Genomic DNA, 21,297 nt, shown 5'->3' with positions numbered 1-21,297 from the left:
TACAACCTGTTTGGATTTTAGAAATTGTCAGTCTCCGTGCACTAACAGGATGGGAACATAAGATCATAGAAAATAGAGAGATTATGGAAGTTACCAACAGCAGTTACAGGGATGACAAAGGAAGTTATTGTTGCTATAAAAGGAAGAATGAATCAGGTGGTTGGGAAGAAAAGACCAGTCGCTGAGAACACAGCACTGGGAAAATCATTTGGATATTATAATTTGAGATTTTTTTTTTTGTAGGCGCAGTATCAAAAACAAAACAACAGTAAGCTGGGATCCAAAATCCATAAAGAAAAGGAGTGACCCCGAGGCTGGCATTTGGCTATAAGGAGAGTGAGGCTATGGTAATCCACAGCCTGGAGGGGAGGGGCAGGTGGATTAAACACAGTCTTGTTGAGAATTCTAATGCCCACATTATCTAGATCCTAAAGTCCTGTCTGTGAACAAGAAAATGTTTCTGTGGGTGAAGGCAGCATAGAAAACAAAGGGAAGAAACAGCATATTAAGGAAGCATAGACACTCAGGGAGCATCCAGGGTTACAGAGAGCAAGTGACAGCAATATGCAAATGGGCCTTGCATGCCCTAGCCACGGGGTCCTCCAGGACAAAAGCAAAGCAAGGCAGGCGGAGGAGAAGGGGCTACATAATACAGCTATGTAAATCAAGGATGTAGGTGAACTCCAGCAAGCACATTTCAAATCACTGCCTAAACTGGACTTCTTATCAGTCCTCATTGCCACAAGGAAATTTTCTTTCTTGCTTGGCCCCAATATCACCGTGTTTTAAGTTCCCCATTCTCCTAGCCTGGCATCTGATAGACACCCAAATCTGTATGCCTCTGCTTGTCACTTCTTCACAGAACCATCAACATTAAGGGATTCTGTTTTCATCCATAGAAAAGAAAAGAGAGGGGGGGGGAGAGAGAGAGAGAGAAGGAGGAGGAGGAGGAAGGAAGGAAGGAAAAGAAAGCAACAATAGAAGCAAACATCCAAATGAAAATGTATAGTTTCAAATTCTCCTTAATATAAATCCAGTATTAGATTGTGTCTGTATTCCACTGTCTAACCACTGTCTTATAATGTTGGTGGACAATGAAATGGGAATAATGAAAAAACTAATAATCTGTCTCCTCACTGAGGAACCGGTCATTAAAACCTTTTTACTTGAAAATGTAGACAGGAAAGTTCATTTTTCTTTTCTCTGCTGATGTGGTCAGATAAAATTAGTTAAATACAATGTGCAATTCTTCAGTTTGAAGAGCAAATTGTTTAAGGTCAATAGTCATTTATGTGAGTCTTAGGGAATATTTTGTCAATTTCTAAACATCAAGCAATAGAGATTCACTATGGGGTCTCTGAGTTTCCAAGTCAGAGGGAACATGAAGTATTCTTCAATGTGACTTAATTTTCTAGAGTGAGAAACTGGAATGCATAGAGAATAAGGAGATCTTAGTGTCACTTATCGATGTATGGATGGTCACGATTAGCGTCTAGGACATCTAAATAAAGGGTTTTTTCCTCATGCTGCTTTCAAGGGCAGCGTTTGGAGTCTTCATGTAGCTCATCCTGGTATAAAATGGTCCTCTATTGACCATATAAGATTTCTTTGGGTTCAGAGAGATGCTTGACTACACAGTTAGATAAAAACTTCCCCATCCTTATATTCATTTCCCCTGGCTGGTTTTATAACACGCCCTCACCACATGTAGCTCTTATAGGGTCTGTTTTTTGTATAAATTCTCTGGAGGGGGTTCCAGGTTTTCGTCAACAGTTTTTAATAATCTCAGTGTTAATAAAGCACATGTTTATGCCTATGCCAAAGTATTTCTGGACTTTTGGATATTGTTTCCCTTTTTAGTTTATAAAGCTCATAGGCATGATTTTGAGAATGTCATCATCTCCAACTTTGCACCGTAGGCTTTATTGTCAGAAAGAACTTGTGATCTTTCAGCATATTAATTTAAATGTGAGTGGGTTCAAGACACAGAACATTAGAAACAGATTCCTACGAGGTACCTTTAACAGGAAGAGGAAGAATAATAGCATCTTTGCAGGGTCATAAGGAGAGCAAGTAGCTTCCCTGGGTATTAACACGTTTTGAAGGGTTTCTCTCCTAAGTGTGTGGTATAGAATTAAACACACAGTAATAACTGGAGAATAGAAATAAAAACCTGTTTTGTTGTCCAGCTAAATTTTTATTACAATTATCTTAAACTGCATTTAACATTATAGTTGCATTATAACATTAAAACTGCATTTTAACATTATAAGCTAAACTTAGTTCATTATGAATATCAATTTTATTAATGTCAAGTTTATTAATAAGTTTTATTAATGTCAAGCTTATTAACCAAGTTTATTGATGAAAACTTATTAATCAAGTTTTTAATGTGAGTTATTACAAAATACAAAAACTTAAGAGAAATTTTTAAGGAGTTCTATAGGGTGAATGCTACATTAAATTACTGCTAGCAAACATTTCCAATAATTTAACATCACGCATATACAATGTGTGTGTGTGTGTGAGAGAGAGAGAGAGTGTGTGTGTGTGTGTGTGTGTGTGTGCCTGTGAGTGTGTGTAGAGGAGGGGGAATAAGAGAAAGATGAACACATGTTTGGTACACATTCGCTGATAAAAGCTTTCATCCTGGGCTTTATAAAGATTAAGTTACAGGTGCTATGGAAGGAGGGAGTAGAAAGGGCAGGGAGGGACCTTGGCTGTGAAGGAAGGAGGGTGGGTAATGCAGAAGGAGAGGGAGGAAGGACAGATGAATGTCAGTCAGGATGTTTAAAAAGCCACTAGAAAACACTTTGTTATATCTATACATGGTCCTTGGTTGGAGAAACACTACAACCCCTGTTCGGATGTAGCCCATGGTAGCTCAATATCCAAGTGGGTTTCCTAGTAAGGGGAACAAGGATAATTTCTGACATGAACTCAATGACTGGCTCTTTGACACTCCCCCCATGAAGTAGCAGCCTTGCTAGGCTACAAATTAGGACATTGTAGCCAGTCCTGAAGGTACCTGATAAGCTAGGGTCAGATGGAAGGGGAGGAGGACTTGGAAGGGGGCAGGGAGGAGATGAGGAAGGGAGGGTGGGATTGGGAGGGAAAGAAGGAGGGTGCTATGGCTGGGACAAAAAGTGAATGACCTGTGATTAATATAAAAAATAAAATAAAACACCACTTTGTAGGCTTGCTTAGAAATACATAAAATAGTTTTGTGTGTGTCCATATTATATCTACACACAAATACATAGGCATGGTAAGAATCCAAGTACCAGGCATAGGGAACCTTTCTTTCAATTTTTGGTCCGGGAGAACCCCCTCCCAAATAATCTATACTATTGCTATTGCCCTGGGTTACCTTCCAGAATTTGAAGGTAAGCCCCTATGTCTGTAGACACCATACATTTTTTACAACAAGGCTTTGAGGAATTAAGCTATAATTGATCTGGAAGACTCATCCTGGGGACTGACTCTTATAATATCTGAAGATGTTTTGTAACTGCCAAAGGAGAAAGCAATTGATAGTTCTATCTAGCTTTAAAGCTCACAAGTCATTGTAATGGCTAGCATGCCAAGATTCCCCCAGTGGGGCAATGTGGCACATTTATTTTAGGGAGAGCCAACAGCTGACTCATTGAATGGAGTTCCTGCTCAGTGGGAAGGAATTCATTCCTAGAACTGTGACCATATTATCCATGACTGGAGAAGTCATAGACCTTAGAGGAAAAGCTATTATTGCCAATTTCCTACGCCAGTATAATTTCTAACTGCATTCTAAATATTTGTCCATGTACCCATGGATAAGTTTAGCCCTTATACCTAAGGCTGGTGGAGAACTCATTTGAGGAGGAGCAGGAGGAGGACTATTACAGAATCTACAACTGGTCAAACAACAGAGTGTAGGTGAGCAGGTTTGAATGAGATGTAACTCACAGGCTGACATCTTTGTACACTGGCTCTCCAATTAGTGGTGGTCTCTGTGGATGTTAAGGAAACTTTACAGGATGGACCCTTGCTGGAAGATGTGTGTAACTGGGGGGGGGGGGGGGTAGGCTTTGAGAATCTGTAGCCTTGCTTTGCTTCTAATTCACACTCTGCTTTGTATTTGTGGTGCAAGATGTGATGCCTTAGTTTCCTGCTCCGGGACTGTGCCAGCTGTTCCTGTCATACCTCCCCACCATAGAGTACTGTTATTCTTCCAGAGCTGCAAGCCAAAATAAACGCTTTCACCCTGAGATGGTTTGGGTCAGAGTATTTTATTACAACAGGAAAGTTAATCCAGAAGGTAACTGTGGGATGGTCAACCGTAGTTGAAATGTCTGCAATGCAGTTCCACACCTAAGGCTCAGAGAACATCCTGGAAGAGGTGGAAGGAATTAAGAGTTGGAGAACCAGGATGCTGGGTGTGAGGTTGTGTCTTCCGGACATGACACTGCATCTTTGAAATCCCAACAATACTATTGCGTAGCCAAGACTTGTGTAATGACAACACTGACTGATACCACAATGTAGATGGGAGAAACTTCGTAGGAGCCACCACTAGATAAAGAGCTAGAGGCACTCAATGGCTTCTCAAAAAGGGACATTCAGTTTCTTCCAGGGACAAGTCCCATCATAGGTTATCCGATCTAAGAATATATATGTGCGTGTGTGTATGTATATGTGTGATACATACAAATACATATACATGTATGTATATAACAATATAAATTTAGGAGAGACTGAATTTTTAGAAGAAGTGAGAAAGAACATAGGGGAAGTTTGAGGGGGGAAGGGGTAGGAATGTTGTCAATATAGTATTTATGGATAAAACTAAAAATTAAAAAAATATTTTAAAGGTAGTGATACCATTCCTCTTAGTTTTTAATATATATATATATATATATATATATATATATATATATATATATATAAATTGTATGTGTGTGAGTAATCCACTTATATATCTGTGCACCATTTACAAGCCTGGCCCCAGAGGCCAGAAGAGGGCATCAGATCCTCTGAAACTGGAATTACAGATGGCTCTGAGCTGCCATGTGGGTGCTGGGAATCAAATCCTGGACCATCTACAAGAAAGGCAGCACTCTGGACCACTGAACCATCTCTACAGCCCAAGTGCTTTCATTTTCTTTTTTTATTATTATTATTTTAATTGTTTATTAATATTAGTTACATTTTATTAACTCTGTATCCCAGCTGTATCCCACTCCCTCATTCCCTCCCATTCCCACCCTTTTTCCCTCAGCTTTTACCTGCCCCTTTCCAAGTCCAAGGATTGGGGAGGACCTCCTCCCCTTTCATCTGGCCTATTTTATCAGGTATCTTCAGGACTGGCTGCAAAGTCCTCCTCTGTGGCCTAGCAGGACTTCCTCCCTTGGGGAGTGGGGAGGTCAAAGAGCCTGCCATTGAGTTCCTGTCAGAGATAGTCCCTGTTCCCCTTACTATGGGAAACCAATTGGTTATTGAGTTACAACCAGCTTCATCCCAGCAAAGGTTCTAGGTTATATCCATACTTAAAATGTACCTGTAAAATAAGCGTTTTCTTTGCTTTAGAGTTGTGAAACATCACAAGATATGTGAAGGAATGTCTTAAATTTATTTTGACAAATCAGTTCATTACAAATTTCTATTTTATATAAAATACCCATTTTTAGCAGCAAGTACAACAGAGGCGTCGAAAGCATGTCCTGCAATGCTTGATGGCTCCATGTGTAGAAGCAGCCGTACCCACATCCCCTCAGGCTTTTCTGCCTTTTCTTCCTTCCTCTCTCTCTCTCTCTCTTTTTTTTTTTTTACTTTAAAATTTAGATATTTCTGTTTTGTTTCTTTGTAATTTAATTTTATTTATATATTTATTTATTAAACTTTGTTCACTTTGTATTCCTGCTACAGCCCCCTCCTTTATCACCTCCCAGCCCTACCCATCCTCCCTCTTCTCCCCCTATGTTCCTTCCTTAGTCCAAGGATAGGGGAGGGCCTCCTCCCCTTCTAGCTGACCCTAGCTTATCAGGTCTCCTCAGGGCTGGCTGCATCATCTTCCTCTGTGGCCTGCTAAGGCTGCACTCTCCCACCCCAGGGGGAGGTGATCAAAGAGCCAGCCACTGAGTTCATAGATTGAAGAAAGAAACTTGAATGGACATGGAAAGACACTTTTTAGAAAAAAAAAAAAAAAGGAAGAGTTATCAACATGCCTTTGTACCTTGAAAAGATGCGTATGAGAACACTAATAAGTCAAGGAAGAGGGGGAGGAATTTGCACAAGAGGCAGAATGCTCCACATTCTTCCAGTCACCATCTTACCACACCTACAGCCGCAGCTGCTGCTCTCTGTGTCTGAATCCAGATGCCAGGTGGAAATCAAGCATTCAGCTTCAAACTGGAGTGGAGCTTTCAGCATTCAGATGCCTTTTAAATAATTTAGAATATGCATGACCAAAAGATAATATTTTAGGGATATCATTGTCTTTGAGTTTCAGTTTTGAAGTTACTGTTGTATGTTGGTTCCAAGACATGTGATGTTGAACAAAAGAACTGCACTAAAATATATCTACCCTATTTCTTGTAGCATTCAGTAGTAAAATGTGATTTTGTTTTCTATTTTATTTGATATAATAAGGGCATCCTTGTATTATAATCTTTTTGAGCTTGATTTTTAATATCAACATGATGATTCATGAACTGGGTTTGCCATAAGTTACTATTCCAGTAATTTGGATCTTTGGTTTGTAAATGACATTTCCACCATCTAATGAATCCAAATATCAAGATGACCCCCTTCAATCTTAGTTGCTGATAACATTAATCAATAAATTAAATATATTATTCAGTCTCTCACCTGGATATTATATATAAGAATTATACTGAGAAAATGAAATTAGAACACACTTACTAGACTTTTAAAGTTGTTACGAATATCACTATCAATGGGGTGTCAAAAGTGCCTCTATGAAAAATGAATACAAAATATAAATAATTTTCTACTGTTAAAGTTTTTATTGTTATAATAAGCTTGTGGTTTTTAATCAAAGAAAAATGACAGTCATTTCTAGAATTCTTAGTGCCTTTGTCAAAAGCACTAAGAATGAATCTCTAAGGTACAATCAAAAAAAGTGTTCTTTCTTGCTGTAGAGTAACCGGTAATGTACATGCAAGCAATGAAATCTATACATGTTTTTCTACCTGTTTATGTGCTTTTGGGAATTCTCATCGTAGAGAACAGGCTTAGAATGTTCTATCCATACAGACTGTTCGACCACTTAATGCTGAAAGATATATTTTCAGTTAACATCTTGTTAATTTATCCTACCTACATCACGTAACATAGGAACTGCCACTTACTCTTTGAAGGAACAATTCTTAAGCCTAGCAGTACATTTTGTGATGTAACTTAGTATCATATCCATTGCTATAACCTAAAATTGGATTAAACTTTCTGAAAATATCCATTTTGCAAAGGCCTATACTGACATCGTGTTATATACCCATCTGCTCTTTGTAGGAGAGAGGAAGACAATAGTGTCCTGCACAAAAATCATGAGCAAGAACATCAGTATTGTGGACAACAAGAAATGCAAGTACTTAACGAAGCCAGAGCCTCAAATTCGAAAGTGCAACGAGCAACCCTGTCAAACAAGGTAACCATACTCTAGCAGGCATTGCGTGCTTTTGCTGCAGGACTAACTCAGAATATTATCAAATTCACCTTTTCTTCAGAACGTTACAAAGAAATACATATCCAAGCGTGAACATTTGAAATAAGCAGGGTCTTAAATTTAAGAAGGAATATGAGTCACCCCTTCAGATTATTGTTGTTTAACTGAATCTAGCTATTTGCTTCAGTATTCTCCGAAATGAATTAGAAGTTAACAGGAGGAGGTAGAACAGGGCAGATCTGGGCAAACCCAGCCCCAGCAAGACAATGAGAGACATGGGGTCCTTGTGGCCATGGCAGTCAGGTTCTCACTCCTCCAAAAAGTCTCAATTCAAACTGCCCAGTTGCTGATATTTGGCCCCCAGACACCTAGACTGGGCTGTGATTTCCTCAGTGAATATTTGGAAACAAGACACTCAAGCACATGAACGGGGAACGAAATAGCAATGCCAGCAGCCACAGGTGTAGAAGAAGAGCCCAGCCTTAGGAAGCAGAAGTGGAAGCAAACAGGAGTATGTGGACCAATGAATAAACTTGACATGGCTTCCATAGTTGGGCCTGAAACTTCACATGCTTTCTCATAAGAAGGAATGGTGTATTTACATGAGACAGCCCAGTGTCAAAAACCCGACCATGTTTAGAGGTGGGCCTGATAAAAAGAAAATGAGGGTGCATTGTTTCTCTAGCATGGTGAAAGAATGCATACTTTAGCTGACACTCAGGATTGTCGACTCGGTGCATTAGAGTTGAAAGTTCTCAGGAAGTCAGAGAATTGATCCCCTTCGTAATGGCTTTTGCACTGGAATTAGGGAGAGTTTTTGCACCGTGAGACTCAGACAGGCAAAGAACGCACACCAGCTCTGTAGGGCTATGCTGCTAATCTTCCCAGGAACTTCCTGCCACAGAAGGGAAGCATGGGGAGCGGGGTATGCAGTCAGAGACGCAGCACGGCCAGTTAAGCTATTTTTCACTTTTGTCCTTAAATCTCCTTGGGAATCATTGTTGCCTCAATGTATGTTCACTTCTGAATCTTATTTCTTTTCCTCTCCTATGCTGAAGTCTCCCTGTTCCCACTGCTTTGCAGAACAAAATTATTAAGCCCTACTGAGTGAGTTCACCCCATGTTGTGAAAACTGAAAATGTTTAGGAAATCTTATCTTTGTTTACCGTGTTGACATTTCAAGCCCCATTTTGCTATGGATTCAGTGTTCTTAAGTTATTGAAGTTCGATTCTTAGATTTTCCCTTCTCCGCTGACAGACCTAACCCCCACCTAGGTACATACTTCTAAAAAAAGAGAGGGATGATTTGAAAATAATTTTCAGAAGAAAGTACATTCGTATGCACCCTAAATAATTATGGGATCATCATCATCATCATTACTATTATTATTATTTAGTTTTCCAGAATAGGGTTTCTCTGGGCAGCCTTGGCTGTCCTGGAAATAGCTATGTAGACCAGATGGGTCTCTCACGTAGAGATCTGCCCACCTCTGTCTCCCAAATACTGGTGTTAAAGGCATGCACCAACATACACAGCTAATTTATTTTATATATGCTAATTTATTTTATGGAATATTCTCAACATTAAAACACAACTTATTTTATACACTGTATACCTCTGTAAATGGCTTAGTGGATGAAGATGCCCACTACCAAGCCTGAGCATCTGAGTTCAATTCCCAAGTCCCAAGTGTGGAGAGAGAAAATTGACCACATATCTACACACACACACACACACACACACACACACACACACACACACACTTGCTCCCATAAAAGCAAGTTAGGGGAGGTCACAGCATCAGGAACATGACACAATTGGTCACATTATGTCCAGAGTATGGAATCAGAGTGGTGGATATTTTTGCTGAGCTAACTTTCTCCTTTCTCTGAAGTCCAAGATCTCTGTTCTGGAAGTGGTGCTGCCTGCATTTAATGTGGCTTTTCCCATCTCAGTTATACCAATCTCATCCCCTCTCACAGGCATGCCTGGAGAGATCCTGTTGCTCTGACAGCCAGTATAAACCATCACATACATCTACTGAGAAAAGTCGCCAAATAGTCTGTGTCACCTTATGTGCCAAATACAAAATAGATAGTAGAGGAAATACACAAACAAGTAACATTATGCATATTGAGTAGGTTGTATTGGTTTGTTTAGACATATATGTGTATATACATAAGTATGTAATAATAGTTAATAAAATAAGAGGCAATGAATTTTAAAGAGAGCAAAAAGGGGAATGTTTAAGGGTATGGAAAAGGAAATGATGTATTATTATATCCATAAAGGAAATAATTAAAATTAATAAACAAATATCTCTGTGATGTCTTACAGATGAGGTCATCCTAATGTAGATGATCTCTAAACACAAAGAATATTTTTTATCCTCTTAAAAATTTATAGTTTAGGTCTTTCTTTTGAGAAATTACCAACAAGTAAAAATTATTACCATCCCTCATTATATTGACTATGTGAGAATCAGGTTTATTGCAAAACACTGAGGGTCCATGACATCACATGACCAACTATATCTATGGTTTCTAAAGGCTGAGGAAAAAAAGTACTAAGAAGAATTTAAGTTGTGATTATTTCCAGAAATAAAAAGTAGAAACCAACCTAAATTTGGCTGTTAACTATTCACTCTAGGAAAAATCAACTAAGGGACTCCAGTGCAAGATAATAGAATGGCATCCCTCTTAATAAACCAACAAACAAGAACCCCCTATGAGTGAGTCCTAGCTACAAATGTTACTCTCAGAAATAGAAACACAATATTTGCTAGAATTAAACCATCTTTGGAGATGCAAACTTGTCTATAAGAGAATACAGTATTTCAAAATGTGGGTCACTACCAGAAAGGCTTGGGCTTGATTAACTTTGATATAATTTTTCACTGTTTCTGGAAAACAGAGAAATCTAAATTTTATTTCTAGAAATATTTAATGAAAAGGTATTATTGGAAAATTTATATATATATATATATATATATCCAAAAAAGAAAAGGAGTACATTCTTTAGGAGGCCAGCAGAACCTCTAGTCAGGCAATACTGGGAGTTAACACAAGCCAGGCGACAGAACTGTGGAAATGTCGCAGCCTGTGGGGCAGAAGGAAGAGCATTCTAAGAGGAAGTTGTTTATTGCCTGATCGGGATCCAAGGGTTGAAATGGTCTGAGGTGAACATTTTCACTGTTCGGAGAGCATGCTAAGCACATGGTTAGTTTTATGAACACACAGAAGATGAAGATGCATGTACAGTGTAAAGATAGATTATTTAAATATAGATCAATATATTACACTATCTCCCTTTCTGGTGGCCTCCCTCCCTCTGTGCAATTTTAGTTATACATAGTCAACAAAGCCCAAAATAGTAACCAGGATATTCTTATCTGTTTGTTTGTTTGCTTGGAGGGGGGGATGCCAAGGAAATCTTGTAGAAGTCAGAAGAAGGCAAGCAGGGATTGGTTTGTTTTCGTTTTTGTTTTGTTTTGTTTTTCTTTCATGATTGTTTTTTTTTTTTTTCTTTTGTCGTATAGGTCCCCATTGAAATTGGATTGTTAGGCTTGGTTTCAGGCATTTTAACTCTCCGAGTCATCTCGACAGGCCTGGAATCGCTGTGTAAATAGCTGTACAAATAGTTTTAAGTTCCATGCCTTCTGAGTGGCCCAATCAAATTCAACTCTGTTCACTCCATTGTGCCTGGGATGTGAACCATCCTTTGGTCTCACGTATTCATGCCATCAATACTGTTTTATAGTCAGTCACCATGGAACTGTCTCAATTGTCAGACGGACTGTCTGTTTATATTTGTGTGGCCCTTACAAGGTATCTTTGTGCTGTGTCACAGTGCCCTGGCCATTCCTCCTGGCCTGGTCGTTCTCCTCATATAGGCATATGATACTTCCGCTGTTGTTGGTGATTGATATTTATTATAGCTTTATCTTTTAGTTAAACGGTGGTTATTCCTAAACCAGCTCTATACCCAAATCACGACACAGAGACTAGGATCTGCTTAATTAACCTAGAGCACAATGCTGGTCAATAATTTAGGTCCATCCTAAACCTCCAAGCCTGCAGTTTCCTCCCATTTAGATTTCCCACATTATGCTTGCTTTTAGTCATATCTTAGGTCTAGTTCATTCCTCCTCCTGGTGGTTCCAAATCCACTCCTGCTGATCTCTCTTCTCAGACTCCTTCCACTCGCTTCTTTCTCCTCCCCCTCAGACCAGGATGTCCAACTCTATTCTCTCCATTGCACAGCATTGGCTGGTTGTTTTATTGAAATTACAGAGAACAAATAGTGGCATGTTTACACTAACTTGAGACAGATGATGCTTAGAATAAACATCACAATGCAATGTCCGGATTGAAATCTGATAGTGGGATAGAAAAATCAGCATTTGAATGAACAAGGGTAAATTGTATACATTCCACAATAATATACCAACATTCTACATTGAAAAGTTCATGGTAAATACAGTACAGTGGAACAGGAGGCTGTTCCTAACGTAGGAACCGGTTCTTTCCTGAAATTAAATTTGGGTAGATGATCAAGCTAATCCCATTGTGATATGTATCAAATTATTAGAGGGAATGGTAATATAGATACATTTTACTACCCTGATCATTGCTTGGAACTAAAATCTCTTCAACTATTAAAATATACATGTGGTTTGGCTGAGTGATTAAATCAGTAAAACTGAAAACAAATTATTAGAGTCCAAAAGATAACTAAAGGGAGATCATTTTAATTAACCCATGTCTGTGTTCACATCAGAGCTGGTCAGTGATTAAGCCTAAGCATAGATTAAGCTCTAGCTGGGACATATGTCTCCTAACTTACTGAATGTCTGTTCGATTCAATTTGCCTTTCTGTAAATGGCCATGATAGTTGTGGTTCCTAATGCATTTATAATTCAAAGAAAAAGAACAATTCCGAAACATTTTCTGTTTTTTTAAGATTTATGTATTTATTACATATACAATGTTCTGTCTGCATGTACACCTGCATGCAAGAAGGCTTCAGATCTCATTATACATAGTTGTGAGCCACCATGTGGTTGCTGAGAACTGAACTCAGGACCTCTGGAAGAACAGCCAGTGCTCTTAACCTCTGAGCCATCTCTCCAGCCTCCAAAGCATTTTCTATGCATGGTTATCCTGTACAGAATGTGTTGAGCAGAGAAGTTAGCACAGAGCACCCTGGGAGTGGCACCATATATAGATTTTGAGCATTAAGAATGTAAAAGAGATAAGGATTACGGATCGTTCAGGGAAATGCACAAAATGTGTTATGTTCAAGGTAATGATAGCCTAAGTAAAGTTAACATAAATGACCGTCCTTCTAACCCTAAACATGTTGGGTATGTGCTAAGAAGACATTTTTCAACTTATGTTCCATGACCTTCGCTTTACTTTTAGGTGGATGATGACAGAGTGGAGCACGTGTTCACGAACGTGTGGGAAAGGAGCTCAAAGTCGACAAGTGGCCTGTACACAGCAATTGAACAATGGAACCCTGATTAGAGCTGGGGAGAGGGACTGCGTAGGGCCAAAGCCCGCGACTGCCCAGCGCTGCAAGGGCCAGGACTGCATGACAGTGTGGGAGGCAGGAGTGTGGTCCGAGGTGTGGCACATGTCCTATCCTGTCCCCTTCTCCTTCTCTGACCCTTTCCTTCTACGAGATCTTGTTGCATCGTGTTCCAAATCACTACAAGTGACAACTGGTATGCAGAGCTATTAATTTTCATTGATATAAAAGGAAAAATGCTAATTTTGAAACTATAAAAAAAGAAAAGATGCCGACATAACCCACAGATCATTCCATCTATATTTTAGACTTTTGCTTTTTATCATCTATATCCTGTGAGCCCTGCCGACGAGACATACGTTACTGTGTATTTGACTCCTTGTATGTCTCTGAACATATAAAGGGAAAAGAAAATTCACAGTTAGCGATCATTTTATATGTGTGAGCCATGAGATTTTTGCTTCATAAGTGAAGTTTACATATAAGCACAAATGTAAGAAAATTAATTATTTACTCTTTTATATGTGGGAGCAATATACATAACAGGAATTTATTCAAAGCTACAGTTTGAACCAGGATGAACTCACTATTCCACAGTCTTGCAAGCTGGTGGTGTGCTACATGCAAGTGTTTTCCATGCAAATCCACAGTGATAACCTCGGATTATCATTACACGTGCTGTAACATAATTATATATGTCCTTTGTTGCATACATTCAGTGACATCTGCAAAGCAGTTTTGGTGTATAAGTGCGTGGAGCCCCACAAACACGCTAATGTGATACGTGGGCAGCGTACACCCCCATCTAAACATGCATAAAATGATCCGTGTACATAATTTCCTCATCTTGTATATGATATAAAATGATGGACATGTTCTGTTAAATATCTAGCTGTCTTTTTAAAAATAAGAGAAGTGATAGAAACCATTATCGAACGTTCCTTAATCCATAGCCTGTACCAACTCTGTTCAAACCTTTAATATTATCTTCCAGTGCTCCGTGAAGTGTGGCAAAGGCGTGCGGCATCGGACCGTGAGGTGCACTAACCCAAGAAAAAAATGCGTCCTCTCCACCAGACCCAGGGAGGCTGAGGACTGTGAGGATTACTCAAAATGCTATGTGTGGCGAGTAGGTGACTGGTCTAAGGTGAGAATGATCTGGGTGGCATTTAGGAGCCATAGAGAGCAGAGGTGGACATCACAGGGGTAGGGTGTTCCATGCCCAGTTTTAACTCCTGCCCAATTCTCTGAGATTATCATCTCTAAGGAATGATGTTAATGACTGAGACAAAATATATAAAGTGTCTAACATCATAGTTGGCATAGAAATAGAAGCTGTAAAAATAGTGAACATTATTTTATTGCTAACATTTTTGGTTAGATTTCTTCCTCAGAATGTGTTTAATAATATCTCTGATAGAGAAAATACTATAAATGAGTAAACTCATGCTACAGTTAAAGGGTGTAATGTCCAGCAGAACAGCAAAGAAGGGACAGGATACAATTCTTTTCTGTTCAGTGTTTTGGGTTGTATACAGTAGAATTGGAAATGACCAGAATTTTTCTCCCAGTTTGGTAAAACAAGGCTGGAACAAGGTAATTAACATAGAGGCAGAGAAACATGCTAGGAGAAGGTATGTCACAGATGAGGACACCAGCTCGTCAAGAGAGGGACCAGGATAACAGTGGTTAAAGTTAATTCAAATGGACAGAATTCATTTGGGTGGGGAGCAATTTTATTTCATGGTAACATTAAGCTTTGCTAAGAGTTTTCATTTGTGGAAGCTCATATATGATTAGACTTGGAATATCAGTGAGCTCTATGTTTTAAGATGAAACTTCTCCTAGACCCCCAAGCGTAACATTTCCGCATCAGCTATGGCACTGGGTTCACCCTAGAGCATGTGGCGCTGCGTGGCCTACGTGTGAAATATAAGTGTCCTCTCCTGGTTTCATAAATGGAAAGAAAGCTCTGCTGCAGCACAGCACGAATCATGGTAGCTTTCCACAAGTTGAAGAACATTCTGGAAGAAATATTTTCAGTATATAAAGCATCGTATATATAAAGCATTTCAGTATATAAAGCATCCTCAGTGTTGGCACACATGAAAGCCTGGATATTTAAAGTCTAATCTCTTTTCTTGTGTGTATGGATGTGTAGCATTGGTGTTGATGTGTGGGCGGGAGACTTAGGTGTGGTATGTGTGTGTGTGTGTGTGTTTTCACAGGTGTGTGTTTATGGCTTTCTTCCCTAATAATAATTTGCACACTAAGACTGCATTTTTAGTTCTTTGAAAACATGTTTTTCCACTATTTTCAACATTCATATTTCACTTTACGACTCAGACACACTTTAAAAACAAACGTTGAACCTGATCTATAAGGTTCACGTTTCAGTCTGAATGGCTTTCAGGCATCAGCAAATTCAAAACTACCCAGAATCAATTTCTGTCATGTACAGGATTTGTTTCACTAATTCTGTGAAGGAGAAAAACACACTGGGTGGAATTCAAGAGCTCTAAAAGGGTGTGTTCTGATGGCTGCATTACATCTGAGCACACTGATCCGCCAATAAATGGAAAGTAGACACATAGGGTTAAATAAAATGAAATATCTTTGAAGGTACATATCAGATGAAAATGCAGAGAGAGCACTAGTTAAAGTTAGGGTACTCTCTCCTGTTGGGCTTTTTGCCAATTAGTTGTTTTATTTTTCTTTGTTATGTTTTGTCTTTGTGTTTGGGGCAGGCACAGGAGTGCAAAAATTGATGGAAGACCTCTTCTTCTATATCTCCACCTTGTTTGTTGAGACAGACACCCTCCCTGAACCTGTAGCTTGCTTTTTAGGCTAGAGTAGCTAGCTGTCCCCAGGATCCACCTGTCTCTGCCCTCCCAGGGCTAGGATGAGAGGGCAGCTATGCTTGGCCTTATATGTAAGTGCTGGGGTCTAACCTCAAGCCCTCAAACTTAAATGTTACCACTGTACACACAAAGCTGTCTCCTTGGCTTCAACATTTATTTCTTATAGCTAGTGATGGTCTAGATGCTTTATTTTTTTTCATTTTATTTACTTTTATTTGTATTTTGCTATTAGGTATCACACCTAGGGACTCATGCTTTTTCGGCAAGTGCTCTAACACCAAGCTCTCGGGCCAACCTTAGATGTTTTATTTAAATGAGACAGTTCTTCCCAGAAAATATTTGGATACCATTTGTGCTGGTTAATTTATTGTCAGCTGACACAAGCCAGGGTCATCTGGGAGGAGGAAATCTCAACTGAAAAATGAGCAAACAAACCTCCATCAGATTGACCTGTAGGTAGGAATGTAGGACGTTTTCTTGATTAATGATTGATGTGGGAGGGCACAACACAGTATGGACAATTCCATCTCTGGGCAGGTAGAGCTGGTGTGTCTAGGATAGCAGCTAAACAAGTAGAGGAGACCAAGCCAGTAAACAGCCCTCCTCCATGCCTCTGCTGCAGTTCTATCTCCAGGTTCCTGCCTGGAGTTCCTGTTCTGACTGCCCTTAGTGAGGGGATCTCATTAGGACATGTAAGCCAAAGGAACCCTTCCTTCTCTGAGTTGCTTTTGTCATTGTGTTGATCATAGCAATGGACTAGTACACCATTACGTAAAATGAATTCTATTTTCCCAGCTTTTGTGATAAATAGAAATATTTCAAATGATAATTATATCCTAGTTAACTGCAAAACCCAAAATATATACTTTAAAAAGCAGAAAATGTTGGTGTTCCTGTAATATCTGACACAGAACTTGGGACACACTTGAGATGCTGTGTAGAAACAGGATTGACATAGCTGTCCCCTTGGAAACATTGTTAGTTTGGATTAGTAAAATGTACATACTGTGGCCTTGCATTGTATCTTATGCAAGAGAAAAATTAACTTTGGACGGCATAAAGAACACTGGTTTTTATTTTTATGCTAGATTTGAAAAAAAAACTGGTTTTTCAATTTTCCCATAATTATATATAAAATTTACATAATTATAAATGAAATCCACAGGTATAGTCAGATCAAATACCTTCTAACTGGGATATGTTGTCATACAACTAAAACACACGCTTCGTGAAGCTAAGGGAAGAGGGTGGTTCCAATGAGATAATTGTTCATTATTCTGGGATGCTTAGCCTTTGTTAGCCTGTTCTTTTTTCACTCAGTTCTCATTCTCAATCTCATTATTCCCAATCCCTCCCTATCCCCTCACCCCTATCTCTTTTCATCAAAATGTGTTTTTTCTTTTCCTTAGAAACATTTTTTTTTTCCTTCTCGAGGTCTCAGCGTCACAAATCCAAACAGCAATGTGCACAAATGAAAACCAGCCGCTTCTTGTGAATGCTCCTGATTTTACCCATATTCTACTTCTAAGATAGGGCTTTTATGTCAAGATGAAAAACATCCCAAACAATGACAGAGGAAAGGAACAATGCTGTAGTTATTATGTTCCAGTGATTAAAGTGTTCAGGGACTGAGAGAACACAGATCTCTTATTCTTATCAGCTATGTCTCTACACCAGAAATAGCAATAAGATGTGTGCGGTTGTGGCTGGATGCTTGTGCTCCCCTGAGGGCAATTAATCTGTCATCTTCACTCAGTTTCTACCCAGAGTTTTATACTATCAGTACACCTACATAGACCTAATATTAAAACTTGGTTTGGCTTTGATCAGGAATATTGAATTTGCTGTCCATAAAGTGTAAGAAAGACACAGAATGCACTAAGTCAGTCAGAAGAGAAAACGAGCCCTCAGGCTCTCCCACTTCCCAGGAGTCATTAAGGAAACTGATACCAGTCAAAGGCAGATGCAGAATATGGCTAATGCCTTAAACTCGCTCATTGCATTTACATTAGCCTATGGGATTTCTAGCATTTATATTTGGGATAGTTTTACGTAAACAATGGAATAATTGCTCTCAGCTTAAGGAGCAGGGGGACAAGGTCCAAGGAGTGTAGCTTAATACTAGAAAACTTGCCTGGCATATGCAAGGTCCTGGGCCCTAATACTACCTAAGCAAACAGACAAATAAGCAAACAGATCCCCACATGAGAAAACAGAACTGCTGATTTCTAGGTAGATTCACTGCCGTGGATGTTAATTTCATTGAGCTACAGAGCTTCTAAAACTAGGACACACATTGTTGGAACCCTGGTGTGGCTTAGGTTAATGGTTGGCACAGCTGTTTTGTCACATTTTGACTGTCTGATACAGATGTGGCCTGAAGATCTTCCTTAGGAGAGGGGAACAGGACCCTCATGTTTTGTGGTGACATGAGTTTGTATTTACCCACTTAAGCCGAATTGAAAAGGAACATCATTACTTGTGCTTAATAAAAGGCCATATTTTCTCCCCAAATTTGGCTTTTCTGCCTTTATTTGGACTTCTACGACTTCTGGTTTGCATTACTGGAGGCCAAGAGAAGAGCAAACAAATGCATTTTATTTACCTGTTATAGAGAATTTTGTCCTTTCTTGGAGAGTTAATGGGTCTTGGTCTTCCACGATATATTAACAGATGATTTGTGTCATTGAAATAAACTAATTATTTTTGTTATAATGTTAGATTTACTTCATACTCTAAAAATCTAAGCTTATTTGGTACTGGAAAATTACCAAAATATGAAAAATGAATATTTGAATCACATATCAAATCATGGCATTTTTCTTTTTTTTTTTAATTTATTTATTTATTTTTATCAGTTACATTTTATTAACTCTGTATCCCAGCCATGTCCCGATCCCTCATTCCCTCCCAGTCCCTCCCTCCCTCCCTCATCTCCATCGTGCCCCTTTCCAAGTCCACTGATAGGGGGGACCTCCTCCCCATTCATCTGATCCTGTTTTATCAGGTATCTTCAGGACTGGCTGCAAAGCCCTCCTCTGTGGCCTAACAGGACTGCTCCTCCCTTCGGGGGTGGGGAGACCAAAGAGCCAGTCATTGAGTTCCTGTTAGAAATAGTCCCTGTTCCCCTCACTTTGGGAAACCAATTGGTTACTGAGCTACCACAGGCTACATCTGAGTGGAGGTTCTAGGTTATATCCATACATGGTCCTTGGTTGAATGTCAGTCTCAGAAAAGACCCTGCACTTGGACTACATATTATTATGAGTCTTTTGAAATGATGTAAACCTAAGTGATACAGTCAATCATTTTGAATGAGTTAATTGTACATGGAGTTGGAAATATCTCTGTGTAGACACAAAGCTTGGAGGACACTGAGTCATTTTATCTTATCCCTGGAAAAAAACTACTACTAAATAATCATCTTAAATTAATAGTAGAGAAAATTTCCTAGACAAAAAAAATCTTAAAACTAAGGTAATTTTTGTAAGCGGTAGATAAAATATATCAGTCTATCTAAACACTTTCAGGTTGTAAAATAAACATCAAAGAGGGTAATAGTTTCACTTATTTTACGTCATCCTAATTGTGATGATTTTCTAGTTTTAAGTAGTTATAAATCTCAAAATTGTGCTTTATTTTAATTTTGTAACTGTAAAAAGCCTCATCCTTCTGGATTAGTTGTATTGAAACACACACACACACATATATATATATATTAATATTTTTAAAATAATTTTATACATTCACTTGTATCCCAGCTGTAACCCTCTCCTTCTTTTCCTCCCAATCCTCCCCTCCCTCCTTCATCTCCTCCCTGCCCCCTTCCGAATCCACTGAGAGGGGGTGTCCTCCTTTCCTTCCATCTGGTCCTAGCTTATCAGGTATCTTCAGGATGGTTGCCATGTCCTTATCTGTGACCTAGCAAGGATGCTCCTCCCTCAGTGGGGAGGGGAAGCTCATGAGTTCATGTCAGAAAAAATTCCTGTCCCCCTTACTAGGGAACCCACATCAATACTGAGCTACCATGGGCTATGACTGAGCAGGGGTTGTAGGTTATATCCATGTATGGTCCTTGGTTGGATAAACAGACTCATAGAAGACCCCTGTGCTCAGATATATTTGGGCCTTGTGGAGCTCCCTGTCCCCTCTAGGATATACCAATTCCTCCTTCCTTCATATGATTCCCTACACTCTGCCAAAGGTTTGGTTATAGGTCTCAGCATCTGCTTTGAGACACTGCTAGGTAGAGTCTTTCAGGTGCCTTCTGTGGTAGGCTACTGTCCTGTTACTTGTTTTCTCCTATTTCTTATTGGAGATAGGAGAAAACAAGTCTTCTAGATGAGGATTGATCATCTTACCCCTGGACCTCTTTCTTGCTTATCTTCTTTAGGTGTACATATTTAAGTATGTTTATCCTATCTTATAGGTCTATCTAAGTGAGTATATACCATGTGTGTCCTTCTGCTTTTGTGATACCTCACTCAGGATGATTTTTTCTAGATACCACCATTTGCCTGCAAAATTCATGATTTCCTTGTTTTTAATTGCTGAGTAGTATTTCATTGTGTAAAAGTACCACAATTTCTGTATCCATTCCTCCGTTGATGGACATCTGGATTGTTTCCAGGTTCTGGCTATTACTAATAAAGCTGCTACAAACATGGTTGAGCAATTGTCCTTGTTGTGTACTTGAACATCTTTTGGATATATGCCTAGGAGTGGTATAGCTGGATCTTGAGGTAGTACTATTCCTAATTGTCTGAGAAAGCGCCAGATTTTTTTCCACAGTGGTTGTACCAGTTGACATTCCCACCAGCAATGGAGGAGGGTTCCCCTTTCTCCACAGCCTCACCAGCATCCATTATCTCTTGAGTTTTTGATCTTAGCCATTCTGATGGGTATAAGGTGAAATCTCAGGGTCGTTTTGATTTGCATCTCTTTGATGGCTAGGGATGTCAAACATCTCTTTATGTGTTTCTCTACCATTCTGTATTCTTCTACAGAGAATTCTCTGTTCAGCTTCATACCCCATTTTTTTAATTGGGTTACTTGAATTATTGCCTTTTAACTTCTTTAGTTCTTCATGTATTCCAGATATCAGCCTTCTATCAGATGTTGGGTTGGTGAAGATCCTTTCCCAGTCTGTAGGCTGTCACTTTGTTCTAACGGCAGTGTCTTTTGCTTTACAGAAGCTTTTCAGTTTCATGAGGTCCCATTTATTGATTGTTGCTCTTAGG

At 39.2% G+C, this 21,297-nt stretch overlaps 1 protein-coding gene across 1 annotated transcript in view; it reads left to right on the top strand.

Moving 5' to 3' along the window:
- Positions 1–21,297, top strand: part of Adamts19 (ADAM metallopeptidase with thrombospondin type 1 motif 19) — a 209,915-nt gene that overhangs the window by 171,457 nt on the left and 17,161 nt on the right. The window contains exons 19-21 of the mRNA XM_021634122.2: positions 7,510–7,645; positions 13,088–13,292; positions 14,191–14,343. Of these exons, the coding sequence (XP_021489797.1) occupies positions 7,510–7,645; positions 13,088–13,292; positions 14,191–14,343 (494 nt within the window). The remainder of the gene's footprint in view (positions 1–7,509; positions 7,646–13,087; positions 13,293–14,190; positions 14,344–21,297) is intronic.

This window comes from Meriones unguiculatus, chromosome 2, assembly GCF_030254825.1.
Source record: "Meriones unguiculatus strain TT.TT164.6M chromosome 2, Bangor_MerUng_6.1, whole genome shotgun sequence".
In the NCBI taxonomy this organism is placed as follows: Eukaryota; Metazoa; Chordata; class Mammalia; order Rodentia; family Muridae; genus Meriones; species Meriones unguiculatus.
This window is presented reverse-complemented; position numbering and strand designations above follow the sequence as displayed.